Below are 16,192 nucleotides of genomic sequence, written 5' to 3' on the forward strand. Positions count from 1 at the left end.
ATCATTAAGTTTTTGTGCTTCTTTTTGTCTATGAAAATATATCCTAACTTTTAATAATATCTTCTCAGAACTTACAGAAATCTGGGTTGCAAAAGGGTTTAGGTTTGGTAAAGTGTGAACATATGAAAAAAGAGGGGATTATATAGCAAAATTATACTTACATATAATTGGATATGTCACTAAACATGCTTCTAAAGATTTCAGATTTCATAATCAAATTATCCATCCATTAAGGAGAATACAGAGCAAGGGGACTGAACTCCGGCTGTGTAATAATCATCAATGATAGTTCTTTAAAATACAGATGATTGGGTCATACCCCAATCCTACCAAAGTAGAATCTCTGGGTAGGGTGTGGTTCAGGAGTTGGTTTTTGTTTTTAAAAGCATCACAATAGATTCAGATTTGTTAATCACAGAATCAGTGACAAGCTCCAAGTAAAAAAGTATTTATGTGATTTTCCTCAAATACTTCACATTCACAAAGGCTTTTTAAAAATACTTTTACGTGACTAGCTAATGATTATTTAAACTTTACTCTTTGTGAAAGAAGCTTCTATTATGTTCTCTGTTGAGACTGAATAAGGTTCTTACATTAATGCTATACTTACTACTAAGGTTTTTTTAATTTTTTAATTTTTATTTTATTTTATTATTTTTTTTTATTTTTAAGTAGGCTCCATACCCACCGTGGAGCCCAATACAGGGCTTGAACTCATGTCCCTGAGATCAAGACCTGAGCTGAGATAATGGTCAGACACTCCACTGACTAAGCCACCCAGGCACCTCCTACCTAATTTTTAAATATGCTTTTAAATAATGCAGTTTCTTCTTATGAATGGTTAGCAAGAAGCAAGACTCACAAAGAATCAGACTGGAAGTATTTAGAGCAGTGCAAGGAAGCTCTCGGGAGTTATTAGAACAGATGGGTGGAAAAGCTGGATTCATGGGAAACTATCAGCTCCTAGGAGCCAAGCTGATGACTTGGCCCTGTGTATGACGTTCTTTTTGGTTCCATCAACTCGGAAGTGCTATGTTCTGTTTTTATTGCTATGGCAGCCTGGTAAATTCAGGAATTGATGAATAATTTGGAATCAACATTTTATTGCTTCTGTTCAGTCTAAGAATGAGCTGACCTCTTGAGGCCAAGGGAACTTGCTTCAGCTTTGGAGTATATTGTGTGTTACGTGGTATTTTGTTAGAGATCACATGCCTTTTTCTAATAGTGAGTTCCCCAAATGACTAAATTTTCCATTTTCTGGAACATTCTTTGATATTTTTCTTCACTGGTTGTTAATTAAATTAGAAGAAGTAAAAGGAAACAGTTAACTTGAAAATCTTTGTTTCCCATTTAAAACAATGTGGGTATGGGTTTCCATTGTTCATCTTTTATTTTGCTTTCCTAAGTTATTTCTCTATATATGCCTCCTCATTTCCTTCTAGTATGTTTTATTTATTTATTTCCTTAGGTGTTTTAATTAATTAATTTTTATTTTATTTAGACTCAATTAACATATAACGTATTATTGGTTTCAGAAGTAGAGTTCAGTGATTCATCAGTCTTATATAACACCTGGTGCTCATTACATCATGTGCCCTCCTTAATGCTCATCACCCCGTTACCCCATCCCCCCACCCACATCCCCTCCAGTGACTCTCAGTTTGTTTCCTATGATTAAGAGTCTTTTATAGGGATGCCTGGGTGGCTCAGATGTTGAGCGTCTGCCTTTGGCTCAGGGCATGATCTCGGGGTCTGGGATTGAGTCCCGCTTCAGGCTCCCTGCATGGAGCCTGCCTCTGCCTCTCTCTCTGTCTCTCATGAACTAATAAATAAATCTTTTTTTTAAAAAGAGCCTTTTATGGTTTTTTTCCCCTCTCAATTTTGTTTTGTTTTATTTTTTTCCTGCTTCCTCTATGATCCTGTTTTGTTTCTTAAACTCCACATATGAATGAGATCATGATAGTTGTCTTTCTCTGATTGAGTTATTTTGCTTAGCATAATATCCTCTAATTCCAATCACAACGTTGCAAATGGCAAGATATCTTTTTTTTTTTTTTTTTTTTTGATGGCTGAGAAGTATCCTGTTGTTTATATACCACATCTTCTTTATCCATTCATCTGTTGATAGACATCTGGGCTCTTTCCATAGTTTGGCTGTTGTGGATGTTGCTGCCATAAACATTGCGGGGCCAGTGCCCCTTCAGATCACTACATTTGTATCTTTGGGGTAAAAACCTAGTAGTGCAATTGCTTGATTGTAGGGTAGCTCTAGTATATTTTAATTAACAGCCAAAGACTTTTTCTTTATATTAACTTCAAGACCTGAGCACATGTGTAGGGTGGTAACAGAATGTGTGGGTTTGAATTCTGGCCTTGGCACCCACCAGCTGTAGGATCCTGGATATATTACTTCAACGATTTGGACCTTGGTTTTCCATCTATAAAGGTGGATAATAATAACTTCTACTTCACAGTGTTATTTTGAGCATTATATGAATTAATGTATGAAAGCATTAGCTTTCATTGGCAAGGCCTGGCAATCCTATGTGCAGTATTATCATTAAAAATATTAAAAAAAATTTGTTCAAAAATGGCCATTCTCCTGGTGTGCCAATAAATTTATTAATGGATTAATCTGTAAATGAACAGGGTTTCCTTAAGAAACGCTCGCCTCAAGAAGCTGAAATTCTTCGTCAGCTCTACAGCAAGTCTTTTCCCGATCTGTATCGCTTCAGTATCCAGAACTTAGAATACAAGATGGAGATGCTTGAGGCTTTTGTAATCATGCAGAGCATTAACATGCTTCAAGGGCTGATCCCTCCAAAGGTAAATTGCTCAACAACTTTCTAGAAGTTTCTCTCTTAACAGAGCTATGTTGGGCAGAAAGTACAATATTTGAAATTGGTTTTGTTAGACCTGTGGGTGGAGGGAGGATTTTTCAAATGTGCACCTGCATCTTTTGCATTTTTTTTTCATTCCTTTTTCACCAGGTAAGCCTTGGGTTTGTAATTTAGTGGTAAGTTCACAGTCATCCAATAAGCATCCAGATTTATTTTGGAGACCTGCCTGATATTTCTCGAGATCAATACTGTATTTGTTCCCAGTTTCTTTCATTTTTCCCTTGTTCTTGTCTTGGGGAAAAGTATTGTCCCTTTTACATCTTTGTTATTTTCATTGAAACCTCAAAGTAAAATGTCAGTTCGAGAATCCAGTATTAAGACAAAAAGTTTCTTTTGTGCTAGGAGCAAGGTGTGGAGGTCACAGCAGAGCACCTGGGGAGACTGTACATCTTCTCCCTGATGTGGAGCATCGGTGCCCTGCTGGAACCGGAGGGCCGGCGTTGGGTGGACCAGTGGCTACGTGCTCAGCAAGCACTGACCTTGGATTTGCCGCCTCTAGAGGGGCCCGAGGACACCATGTTTGACTATTATGTCACATCCACTGGTGAGGATCCTTGCTGCCATCCATACACAACAGATGGGAACAGTTTTTTTCACTGGCTAATATTTAAATAAATTTTATTTTTCTGAATGGTAGTTAAAACACTTGGCTCTAAAATTAAAATGGACATTTTCATGTGTGAAGAAACCTAATTGTTTCTTTTTTGAAATTTTATTTCATTTGTGATCTGAATGCATATCTTCTTCCCCTTGTTAGGTATATTGTTTACTGAACTTTTAATGAATTAAAAACAAACTGGAGGGTGCCCTGGGCGGCTCAGTTGGTTTAGTGTCTGACTCTTGATTTTAGCTCAAGTCATGATCTCGGGGTCCTGTGACAGAGCCCTGAATTGGCCTCCACGCTTAGTGGAAAGTCTACTTGAGGCTTCTCTCTCCCTCTCTCTCTTCCTGGACCACCCCCCCCACTCATGCTCTCTTTCTAAAATAGATAAATCAATCTTAAAAAGATTAGAGAAAAATCTCCAAATAGATCTGTTTCAGTCATTTATATAATATAATCAGCAATTTACATAAAAATTACAAAGTGTGAAGTATATTTTTACCAAATATTTTATCTATACACTTATATCTAGCTATATATACCTCAACTTATTTAGTTGTACATACATACAAAGCATATATATACATATATATATATACACACAATATTTATATATCTTTTATTTTTGGTTTATAATCAGGGAAGTGTGTAATGAAAAGCTGTGAGATTAGATATTTTAAATGGTTTTAGTTAGATACTATCACTGTATTCTTTTTTTTTTTAATAAAATAATTTTTATTGGTGTTCAATTTACCAACATACAGAATAACCCCCAGTGCTCATCCCATCAAGTGCCCCCCTCAGTGCCCGCCACCCAGTCACCCCCACCCTCCACCCACCTCCCCTTCCACCACCCCTAGTTCGTTTCCCAGAGTTAGGAGTCTTCCATGTTCTGTCTCCTTTTTTGATATTTCCCACACATTTCTTCTCCCTTCCCTTCTATTCCCTTTCACTATTATTTATATTCCCCAAATGAATGAGAAGAACATACACTGTTTGTCCTTCTCCGATTGACTTACTTCACTCAGCATAATACCCTCCAGTTCCATCCACGTTGAAGCAAATGGTGGGTATTTGTCGTTTCTAATGGCTGAGGAATATTCCATTGTATACATAGACCACAGCTTCTTTATCCATTCATCTTTCGATGGACACCGAGGCTCCTTCCACAGTTTGGCTATTGTGGACATTGCTGCTAGAAACATCGGGGTGCAGGTGTCCCGGCATTTCATTGCATCTGTATCTTTGGGGTAAATCCCCAGCAGTGCAATTGCTGGGTCGTAGGGCAGATCTATTTTGAACTCTTTGAGGAACCTCCACACAGTATTCCAGAGTGGCTGCACCAGTTCACATTCCCACCAGCAGTGTAAGAGGGTTCCCCTTTCTCCGCATCCTCTCCAACATTTGTGGTTTCCTGCCTTGTTAATTTTCCCCATTCTCACTGGTGTGAGGTGGGATCTCATCGTGGTTTTGATTTGTATTTCCCTGATGGCAAGTGATGCAGAGCATTTTCTCATGTGCATGTTGGCTATGTCTATGTCTTCCTCTGTATTACTGTATTCTTAATTTTTACACAGACATTATTGAAAACTGACATATTTAAAAAGAAAATTTCAAGATACTTCTTAATATTTACTAGTAATATCACTTTGCAGTTGCTCCTTGGGAAATTTTGACTCAGCTAACACATAATTAAATACTACTTGCATCTATGGGTCTACTGGTCTGCATTTTATGGGGAGTTTTTGAAGGAGGCCTTCATGAGATGTCAAGAGCATCTGCTTGTTCTAGTTAGGAATTAGATTATTCATAGGCATATGAAGATGTAAATGTGTTCTGTTCACCTCAGGTAAATGGACACACTGGAACACATGTATTGAGGAATATGTGTATCCATCTGACGTCACCCCAGAATACAGCTCCATCCTGGTGCCAAATGTTGAGAACGTGAGGACTGACTTTCTAATTAAAACCATCGCTAAACAGAGCAAGGTGTGGCTCTTTGACTTGCATTAACAGTAACATATTTTAAAATGTCACTTGAACACACAAGGTACCTTGTGTTTATCCTAGAATGTCTTGGGTTGCTGTTTAGAACAAATGAAAGTATCACCCACATTAGTATACTTCTTTTTATTATTACAGTAACAGTGTCAGAGTTGAATATTCCAGATTCATAATCAAGTAATTATTTCTTTCCCGTTAGTGGAGAGAAAGTGAATTTTGACTTGTTTTTTCAAAGAGAATCCTTCCCTTCTGATGATTGTGTTAGTTTGCTGGGGCTGCCATAATAAATCACCACAGAGTGACTGGCTTAGATAACAGACATTTCTTTCCCCCCAGTTCTGGAGGCTTAGAGTCCAAGATTAAAGTCCTGGCTTAGTTCCTTCTGTGGCCTCTATCATTGGCTTGCAGGTGGCCCACCCAAATGGCCTCATTTTAACCTCATCATCTCTTTAAAGATCCTGTCTGCAAATACAATCACATTCTGAGGTACTAGGGGTTGGGGCTTCAACATGTGAATTTTTGTTGGCGTTGGCGGGGAGAGGCACACAATTTAGCTGATAATCATATTATTGCATTCCTTGGATTTGTTTCTCATCTTCTATTTTAGGCTGTGCTGTTAATTGGAGAACAAGGAACAGCCAAGACAGTCATTATCAAAGGGTTTATGTCAAAGTACAATTCTGAAAGTCACATGATCAAGAGTCTGAATTTTTCTTCTGCCACCACCCCACTGATGTTTCAGGTACTGGCTCTTTGGTTTCGCTCATTAAGTCAAGTTTGTGATCAATGTTGGCGGCTCAGCTCTCTTCATTTTTCTGCGCGTGCCCATAGACTTCATCTGTACCTTGCCAGCCATGATAAATCCCTACATACACCTTCCATTATTCACCTGTAGTAGAATCTCTCCCTAGTTAAATTATACTGTATAATCTTAAATTGTGGAGAAATAAAAAGCTTATATAGGGTGTTAAAAGCCTCAGTACTGTTTAAAATATCTAGCAAAGCTTGTGAACATGTAAAATCCCAAATTTAAAGGAGTATTATTTATTCCTCTATCCAAACCGCCTTTCTCTCCCTACTACCTGTATTCCTGTGGGCATTTCACTATTCTAAGCTTTAGAATAGACAGGCTGGTCATCTTCAATGGGTTTCTCTTGAATCAAGGGCTGTTAATGTTGCTAAAGAAATACTTTTCACATCCCCTTCTTCGTTTTTGTTCTCCCTGTCCACCTCTACATAATTCTTGTCCTCATGATCCACACCAGGTTATTATCCTGGAAAGAGCCCCAACTGGTCCAAGTCTAATTCTCTTCCGACCTTGCCTTCATTCCTCTTCCAATCTCCATTTTTTGGATATTGCCAGTTTATCTTGTTGTTCCTTGACTTAACATTCCACAATGGCTCCCATTAGCAATTGCAGGAATAAATCTTAGGGTTAGGTTAGCCCGTTGAAGATTTTATCCTATTATCTCATTGAGGTATATTAAAAAAAATCCCTCAAATTTGCTTTGCGTTTGTCAGTGGAAATACTAGGAATGACCTGGGTTTGCAGTGGTAGACTGGTTGGTTGCTCTTGTTTTTAAGTTGCTTAAAACCCTATTGACACTGGGGAGGGAATCCTGTGTGTTAATTCATGTTCAGTTGTTTTCAAATGACCTCTCTTGTCTGCTAGAACATTAACACATTAATAAAAAGGACACATTTCATAAATTGAAAATGGAAGGAGGATTTTTTTTAGCAGAATTCCAACCCAAAGAACTTTGTTCTTGATTAACTTTGTTGTTCTTTAGCTATTGAAATTAAAATATCAAAGAGCAATGAAAATTGTTGACAGCTTGGCTAAATCATGACTTTTTATCACTTAATATAATTGGTGACTGCAGAGTGCCAATAAACTAAGACCATTGATAAAGTTTCTAAATAAGACTGTCAACTATATAAGGCTCCTCTATTAGAGATGGAATTTCCAATACTGGCTAGCTATCAAATGAATGGCGTTTACAGTGTGGTGATGGGAGGGAGGGTCTGAATGGAAGGTCAACCTCAAATTGCAGAGACTCAGCTGTGGTATTTTTGTGTTTGGGGAATAGCACACTAAATTATCTTAGGCTGGAAAGATGCTAACATTATACACATTCTTTTGTTACTAACATTAGGTACATTCCCTTGATATTGTTTCACTTTAAAGAACTTTTGTTAGTTTTACTTGAGGAGAACATCTTAAAAGTTATAATTTTACTTTGTTAAAAAAATAATAAATAAAATAAAAATGCAGGTTTTAAAACCTCAAATTAAAGTATGATTTTTTCCCCCCATTATGTTGGGTGATTATCTAGCTATTCACATTTCTTGAGACTGGATTAAATCTTTAGGGTTGTAATGCAATTCTGGCAGTTCTACCCAGATGTACTAAAGACTTCATAGGTAAAGGGCTTGGTCCCCCCCACAAGACTTCCTTCACTTCAGATATCAGCCATGTGCCTGAGTTTCTAGGCCACCAGCACTTCTGAAGAACTGGCTAGAAATTCAGCAGTTTCTGTGACACTCTCTGTTTCCATAATTCACCAAAATGACTCTCAGAATTTAGGAAAGTGCTATGCTAATGATTATGGTTTCATTATAAAAGATAGGAATCTGGGTCACTCAAAAAAAGTGTTACATTAAGGCAATGGTTGGGAGGGTCCCAACTATAAATATTCTGTCCTCAGAATGCATTATCCTCCAGGCACGTCAGTGTATATCCTCAACCAGGAAGCTCATCTGAACTATAATATCCAGAGTTTTCACTGGGTTTCATTACAGAGGCATGCTTGATTGAATTGTGGGCCATGTGATTGAACTCAATCCCCGACCACCCTCCCCTCCTAAAAAGTCAGTTGATACCAAGTGGTTTAAATCTCCTGACCCTCAGATCACATAGTTGGTCTTTCTGGCAAGGTAGTCTGAGGGACCCACAATGAATAACAAAGAAAATTCAATAACTCAGGAAATTCCAGTGTTTAAAGGCTCCCTCCTGGAAACCAGGGACAAAGGCTAGCCAAATTATTTAGTATATAACAACACCTTGTCACTGTATTTTTATTAGTAATTTGTTGTGTTTAGTCCTTTAAGGTAGTAAAGATCTGGAGGCTATGTCTTTTTAACATGAGGCAGTTATTAATTTCCTGGAAAAAGGTGTATTTTATATAGAAATCAACTTATTTGTTGAAATAAAAATTTATAAGCTATATAGTAAATTTCTAGAAGTCATACCACATTGAAATATAATAATTAGGATAATAAGGCAGACTTTCAAAACACAAATATCTGTATTCTTTAGGATCCCATTATCTGATTCACAACTACATTAACCCAGTGCCCTCCTATGCTGGTGTCAGGGTAGCACCACCACCTCACTGTTTTTTCTGCTCAGAAGCATCATAGGATCATGTACGCTGTTTAGTGCCTGTTTGGACTGCTGAGTACCCAAGCTTTCTATTAAGTTAGACTCATTAATTTCAGAAAGCTTTCAGTTAGCCAAACTGCTGGGATTAACTTTCTCACTGTAATTCTCAGCCATTCATGCTGAAGTAAGTTCTGATGGAGATGAATGTTTGTCTTGAGATTTCCCACTTATCTGGATCCAAATGAAACTGAAATTGTAGATGAAAAGACTGATACTGTGCATCCCTTCTGTGGTACCATGATGGCACATAGTCTGGTTGAGGGTACACGTCTGTTTTTTGACAGTTGTTTTCATTTGGATTTCTTTTGTTTTCCCCATAGGGCCACATTCACTTCTTTTTTTTTTTTTTTTTTTTGGTCAATAGGACGACTGACTGTAGTATGTCCCTCTTTGTCTGGGAGAGTCTAGCTTACTTCCATTGTCTTGGACTAATAAATAATGGCATCCCTGTCACTATGAAAAGTGTGTAGTTTGGGCAAAAATTGTATGGTCATCTTATTTACTTGGCTAAGGGAATTCAGTTGGTCTTTTAAGAAAGAGATCTCAATTTTTTTCCATAACAAATATTATTTTAAGGTTTTTTCCCCTAGTTTTGAAAGTAATCTGTACATGTCTTTAAAAATATAAACAATATTGAAAGGTAAGAAGAAAGTTTCTTTACTTCTGTAAAGATTTATCTAAAAATAATTGTAAAGTGTTTTGAATATAACCATCTTACAAATGGTTGCATAGCAATAGTTTTTTTTTTTAAATTGAGAATCATAGAGCCTAGAAAGAGATTCTACATTTTTTCTTAGACTCAGAACCACTTTCCCAAATGAAATCTTAGGCAGAAGACTAAACTATCAGGTAACTATAGATTTGCTTTTGTGGCATTGGAGCTGGGCTCCTGAAATCCTTCCCAACTTTATTCTTGCTTCCTTTAGGGGGCCCTATGATTGAACAAAATTGTTTTTACTCCTCAGAGCATAGTATGAAGACTAGTTTCCAGAGAAGAATAATAAGAGGTTATATGTGAAAGTATTTTTCCATGGTAAAGTTCTCTAAAAGTGTCAGATTTTACTGTTATTATTAATGTACTTAGGTGGAGGGAGATTGAAATCCTTATTTGTGTTCACACAATTAGTTGGTACCAGAACCTAATGAGAAACCAGATTCCCATATGTTCTACTGTGCTTTTCCAGTTCACCCATGTGCTTCCTTCCAATAGATTTTCTTTAACCACATTGATATTCAATTGACTGATTTATCACTTAGAGCACTTGTTTTATTTTTAGCTTCTACTTACATGTTATTGTATTTTTATGCTGTTTTAGATATTCTACTTTTTAAACAACATGCTGTTGAGCGTTTTAAACTTTACTAATGATGTAAGACTTTTTCATTTGGTTTTAGTGGCTTATAATATAAGGGGAAGATCTTACTTAGGCAGTAGATGTCTTAATAAAGAACATAGGCTCTCCATTTTTATCTTTTAGCTGCATAGCAGATATATAGAAGCCTAAAATTAAGCATATTTTATATTTCAATGTAATTGGATGTAATATGTGTGAAAATGACTTAAATGCTGATATATAGAGATGATATTTTTTATTTTTATTATGCGTTAACCTCATCAAGTGCTTTCTATTATTTATGGATAATACTATTTTCTGTATATGCACACATACATATGTATAATATATATCTTATCTATATCTTTGTATATATTCCCACTCCACTTGTGACTATGCAGGTTATGGAGATTTTTGATATGTTCTATTCACAGAGATAGTTGTGTAAATCCCAAAGTTGGGCAGTGCACAACATCCTCAACTGTACATGACCTTGTCAATGTCCCTTCAATGCAGTGTTCCTTCCTCTGGTTGGGGAAAAAGACATGTACATAACCAAGTATAACTGATATGATAAATGCTAGTTATGGTGTAATTTAAGTGTTGTAGGGGCCAGAAGAGGAAGGGAGTAGTTCCTTTAGGGGGTACAGAAATCAATGTAATGAAAGAGTTGACATTACTTGAGGAAATTCCATATGTATATTATGTTAATATTATATTTTTTAGGAATTACAGAGACTAAATTATCTATTAACTCAGAAAATAGGTTATCTCTAATTTTGGGGCTCCTACCTTAGAATGTATGAGGGCAGCTTTCCATAATTTCATTCCTACATCTGTCTGGATTTCTACCCTTATAGTTTTTATTTCTTAAAATTCCACTGTCACAAGTGGGGTTGATATGTGAAGTGGGTGTGAGATAGGTAGACAAGAAGGTCAGAATCTTTTCTAGAGACTGTGGTATGCTTACAATGATGTCATGCCGACTACCATTCTCCAATTTCAGAGTAAAGTTTTTTTTTTTTGGTATATTTTTTTTATTGGAGTTCAATTTGCCAACATATAGCATAATACCCAGTGCTCATCCCACCAAGTGCCCCCCTCAGTGCCTGTCACCCAGTCACCCCATCCCCCCACCCACTTCCCTTTACACTACCCCTTGTTCATTTCCCAAAGTCAGGAGTCTCTCATGTTCTGTCTCCCTCTCTCATATTTCCCACTCATTTTCTCTTCTTTCCCCTTTATTTCCTTTCACTATTTTTTATATTCCCCAAATGAATGAGACCATATAACGTTTGTCCTTCTTTGATTGACTTACTAAACTCAGCATAATACCCTCCAGTTCCATCCATGTCGAAGCAAATGGTGGGTATTTGCGTTTCCAATGGCTGAGGAATATTCCATTGTATACATAGACCACAGCTTCTTTATCCATCAACTTTCGATGGACACCGAGGCTCCTTCCACAGTTTGACCACCGTGGACATTCCTGCTGTGAACATCGGGGTGCAGGTGTCCCAGCATTTCACTGCATCTGTATCTTTGGGGTAAATCCCCAGCAGTGCAGTTGCTGGGTCGTAGGGCAGGTCTATTTTTTACTCTTTGAGGAACCTCCACACAGTTTTCCAGAGTGGCTGCACCAGTTCACATTCCCACCAACAGTGTAAGAGGGTTCCTCTTTCTCCGCATCCTCTCCAACATGTGTTGTTTCCTGCCTTGTTAATTTGCCCCATTCTCACTGGTGTGAGGTGGTATCTCATTGTGGTTTTGATTTGTATTTCCCTGATGGCAAGTGATGCAGAGCATTTTCTCATGTGCTTGTTGGCCATGTCTATGTCTTCCTCTGTGAGATTTCTGTTCATGTCTTTTGCCCATTTCATGATTGGATTGGTTGTTTCTTTGCTGTTGAGTTTAGTAAGTTCTTTATAGATCTTGGAAACTAGCCCTTTATCAGATACGTCATTTGCAAATATCTTCTCCCATTCTGTAGGTTGCCTTTTAGTTTTGTTGACTGTTTCTTTTCCTGTGCAGAAGCTTTTTATCTTGATGAAGTCCCAATAGTTCATTTTTGCTTTTGTTTCCCTTGCCTTCCTAAATGTGTCTTGCAAGAAGTTGCTGTGGCCACATTCAAAAAGGGTCTTGCCTGTGTTCTCCTCTAGGATTTTGATGGAATCTTGTCTCACATTTAGATCTTCCATCCATTTTGAGTTTATCTTTGTATAAGAGACTGGTCTAGTTTGGTTCTTCTGCATGTGGATGTCCAATTTTCCCAGCACCATTTATTGAAGAGACTGTCTTTTTTCCAGTGGATAGTCTTTCCTGCTTTGAAGAATATTAGTTGACCATAGAGTTGAGGGCCCATTTCTGGATTCTCTATTCTGTTCCATTGATCTATGTGTCTGTATTTGTGCCAGTACCACACTATCTTGATGACCACAGCTTTGTAGTACAACCTGAAGTCTGGCATTGTCATGCCCACAGATCTGGTTTTCTTTTTTAATATTCCCTGGCTATTTAGGGTCTTTTCTGATTCCACAGAAACCTTTTTTTTTTCAAATTTATTTTTTATTGGTGTTCAATTTACTAACCTACAGAATAACACCCAGTGCCCGTCACCCATTCACTCCCACCCCCCGCCCTCCTCCCCTTCTACCACCCCTAGTTCGTTTCCCAGAGTTAGCAGTCTTTATGTTCTGTCTCCCTTTTTGATATTTCCCACACATTTCTTCTCCCTTTCCTTATATTCCCTTTCACTATTATTTATATTCCCCAAATGAATGAGAACATATAATGTTTGTCCTTCTCCGACTGACTTACTTCACTCAGCATAATACCCTCCAGTTCCATCCACGTTGAAGCAAATGGTGGGTATTTGTCATTTCTAATAGCTAGGTAATATTCCATTGTATACATAAACCACATCTTCTTTATCCATTCATCTTTCGTTGGACACCGAGGCTCCTTCCACAGTTTGGCTATCGTGGCCATTGCTGCTATAAACATCGGGGTACAGGTGTCCCGGCGTTTCATTGCATTTGTATCTTTGGGGTAAATCCCCAACAGTGCAATTGCTGGGTCATAGGGCAGGTATATTTTTAACTCTTAGAGGAACCTCCACACAGTTTTCCAGAGTAGCTGCACCAGTTCACATTCCCACCAACAGTGTAAGAGGGTTCCTCTTTCTCCGCATCCTCTCCAACATGTGTTGTTTCCTGCCTTGTTAATTTGCCCCATTCTCACTGGTGTGAGGTGGTATCTCATTGTGGTTTTGATTTGTATTTCCCTGATGGCAAGTGATGCAGAGCATTTTCTCATGTGCATGTTGGCCATGTCTATGTCTTCCTCTGTGAGATTTCTGTTCATGTCTTTTGCCCATTTCATGATTGGATTGTTTGTTTCTTTGGCATTGAGTTTAATAAGTTCTTTATAGATCTTGGAAACTAGCCCTTTATCTGATACGTCATTTGCAAATATCTTCTCCCATTCTGTAGGTTGTCTTTGAGTTTTGTTGACTGTATCCTTTGCTGTGCAAAAGCTTCTTATCTTGATGAAGTCCCAATAGTTCATTTTTGCTTTTGTTTCTTTTGCCTTCATGGATGTATCTTGCAAGAAGTTACTGTGTTCAAAAAGGGTGTTGCCTGTGTTCTCCTCTAGGATTTTGATGGAATCTTGTCTCACATTGAGATCTTTCATCCATTTTGAGTTTATCTTTGTGTATGGTGCAAGAGAGTGGTCTAGTTTCATTCTTCTGCTGTGGATGTCCAATTTTCCCAGCACCATTTATTGAAGAGACTGTCTTTCTTCCAATGGATAGTCTTTCCTCCTTTATCGAATATTAGTTGACCATTAAGTTCAGGGTCCACTTCTGGGTTCTCTATTCTGTTCCACTGATCTATGTGTCTGTTTTTGTGCCAGTACCACACTGTCTTGATGACCACAGCTTTGTAGTACAACCTGAAATCTGGCATTGTGATGCCCCCAGATATGGTTTTCTTTTTTAAAATTCCCCTGGCTATTCGGGGTCTTTTCTGATTCCACACAAATCTTAAAATAATTTGTTCTAACTCTCTGAAGAAAGTCCATGGTATTTTGATAGGGATTGCATTAAATGTGTAAATTGCCCTGAGTAGCATTGACATTTTCACAATATTAATTCTTCCAATCCATGAGCATGGACTATTTTTCCATCTCTTTCTGTCTTCCTCAATTTCTTTCAGAAGTGTTCTATAGTTGTTAGGGTATAGATCCTTTATCTGTTTGGTTAGGTTTATTCTTAGGTATCTTACGCTTTTGGGTGCAATTGTAAACGGGATTGACTCCTTAATTTCTCTTTCTTCAGTCTCATTGTTAGTGTATAGAAATGCCATTGATTTCTGGGCATTGATTTTGTATCCTGCCACACTGCCAAATTGCTGTATGAGATCTAGCAATCTTGGGGTGGAGTCTTTTGAATTTTCTACATACAGTATCATGTCATCAGCGAAGAGGGAGAGTTTGACTTCTTCTTTGCCAATTTGAATGCCTTTAATGTCTTTTTGTTGTCTGATTGCTGAGGCTAGGACTTCCAGTACTATGTTGAATAGCAGTGGTGAGAGTGGACATCCTTGTTGTGTTCCTGATCTTAGGGGAAAGGCTCCCAGTGTTTGATATTTGCTGTGGGCTTTTCATAGATGGCTTTTAAGGTGCTGAGGAATGTTCTCTCTCTCTCTCCACTCTGAAGAGTTGTGATCAGGAATGGATGCTGTATTTTGTCAAATGCTTTCTCTGCATCTATTGAGAGGATCATATGGTTCTTGGTTTTTCGCTTGTTGATGTGATCTATCACGTTGATTGTTTTACGAGTGTTGAACCAGCCTTGCATCCCAGGGATAAATCCCACTTGATCATGGTGAATAATCTTCTTAATGTATTATTGGATCCTATTGGCTAGTATCTTATTGAGAATTTTGCATCTGTGTCATCAGGATGTTGGTCTATAATTCTCCTATATGGTGGCATCTTTGTCTGGTTTTGGAATTAAGGTGATGCTGTCCTCATAGAACGAGTTTGGAAGTACTCCATCTCTTTCTAGCTTTCAGAACAGCTTTGGTAGAATAGGTATTGTTCTTCTTTAAACGTTTGATAGAATTCCCCCGGGAAGCCATTGGCCCTGGACTTTGTGTCTTGGGAGGTTTTGGATGACTGCTTCAGTTTCCTCCCTGGTAATTGACCTGTTCAGGTTTTTTATTTCTTCCTGTTCCAGTTTTGATAGTTTGTGGTTTTCCAGAAATGCGTCCATTTTTTCTAGATTGCCTAATTTATTGGCATATAGCTGCTCATAATATGTTTTTAAAATCGTTTGTATTTTCTGGTGTTGGTGGTGATCTCTCCTTTTTCATTCATGATTATATTAATTTGAGTCTTTTCTCTTTTGTTTTTAATAAGGCTGGCTAATGGTTTATCTCTCTTATTAATTCTTTCAAAGAACCAACTCCTGGTTTTGTTGATCTGTTCCACAGTTCTTCTGGTCTCAATTTCGTTGAGTTCTGCTCATATCTTTATTAACTCTCTTCTGCTTGGTGTAGGTTTTATTCGCTGTTCTTTCTACAGTTCCTTTAGGTGTGAGGTTAGCTTGTGTATTTGAGTTTTTTCCAAATTTTGAGGGATGCTTGTATTGCGATGTATTTCCCCCTCAGGACTGCTTTTGCTGTATCCCAAAGATTTTGAAGGGTTGTATCTTCATTTTCATTAGTTTGCATGAATCTTTTTAATTCTTCTCTAATTTCCTGGTTGACCCTTTCATCTTTAAGCAGGATGCTCTTTAACCTCCACATGCTTGAGTTCCTTCAAACTTCTTCTTGTGATTTAGTTCTAGTTTCAAAGCATTATGGTCTGAAAATATGCAAGGGACAATCCCAACCTTTTG

The 16,192-nt window shown here is 37.7% G+C and overlaps 1 protein-coding gene across 1 annotated transcript in view; it reads left to right on the forward strand.

Moving 5' to 3' along the window:
- The window catches only part of DNAH5 (dynein axonemal heavy chain 5), a 303,601-nt gene that overhangs the window by 184,091 nt on the left and 103,318 nt on the right, over positions 1-16,192 (forward strand). Inside the window, exons 44-47 of the mRNA XM_035710321.2 lie at positions 2,650-2,826; positions 3,243-3,444; positions 5,351-5,493; positions 6,116-6,250. Of these exons, the coding sequence (XP_035566214.1) occupies positions 2,650-2,826; positions 3,243-3,444; positions 5,351-5,493; positions 6,116-6,250 (657 nt within the window). The remainder of the gene's footprint in view (positions 1-2,649; positions 2,827-3,242; positions 3,445-5,350; positions 5,494-6,115; positions 6,251-16,192) is intronic.

This window comes from Canis lupus, chromosome 34, assembly GCF_003254725.2.
Source record: "Canis lupus dingo isolate Sandy chromosome 34, ASM325472v2, whole genome shotgun sequence".
Classification (NCBI taxonomy): Eukaryota; Metazoa; Chordata; class Mammalia; order Carnivora; family Canidae; genus Canis; species Canis lupus.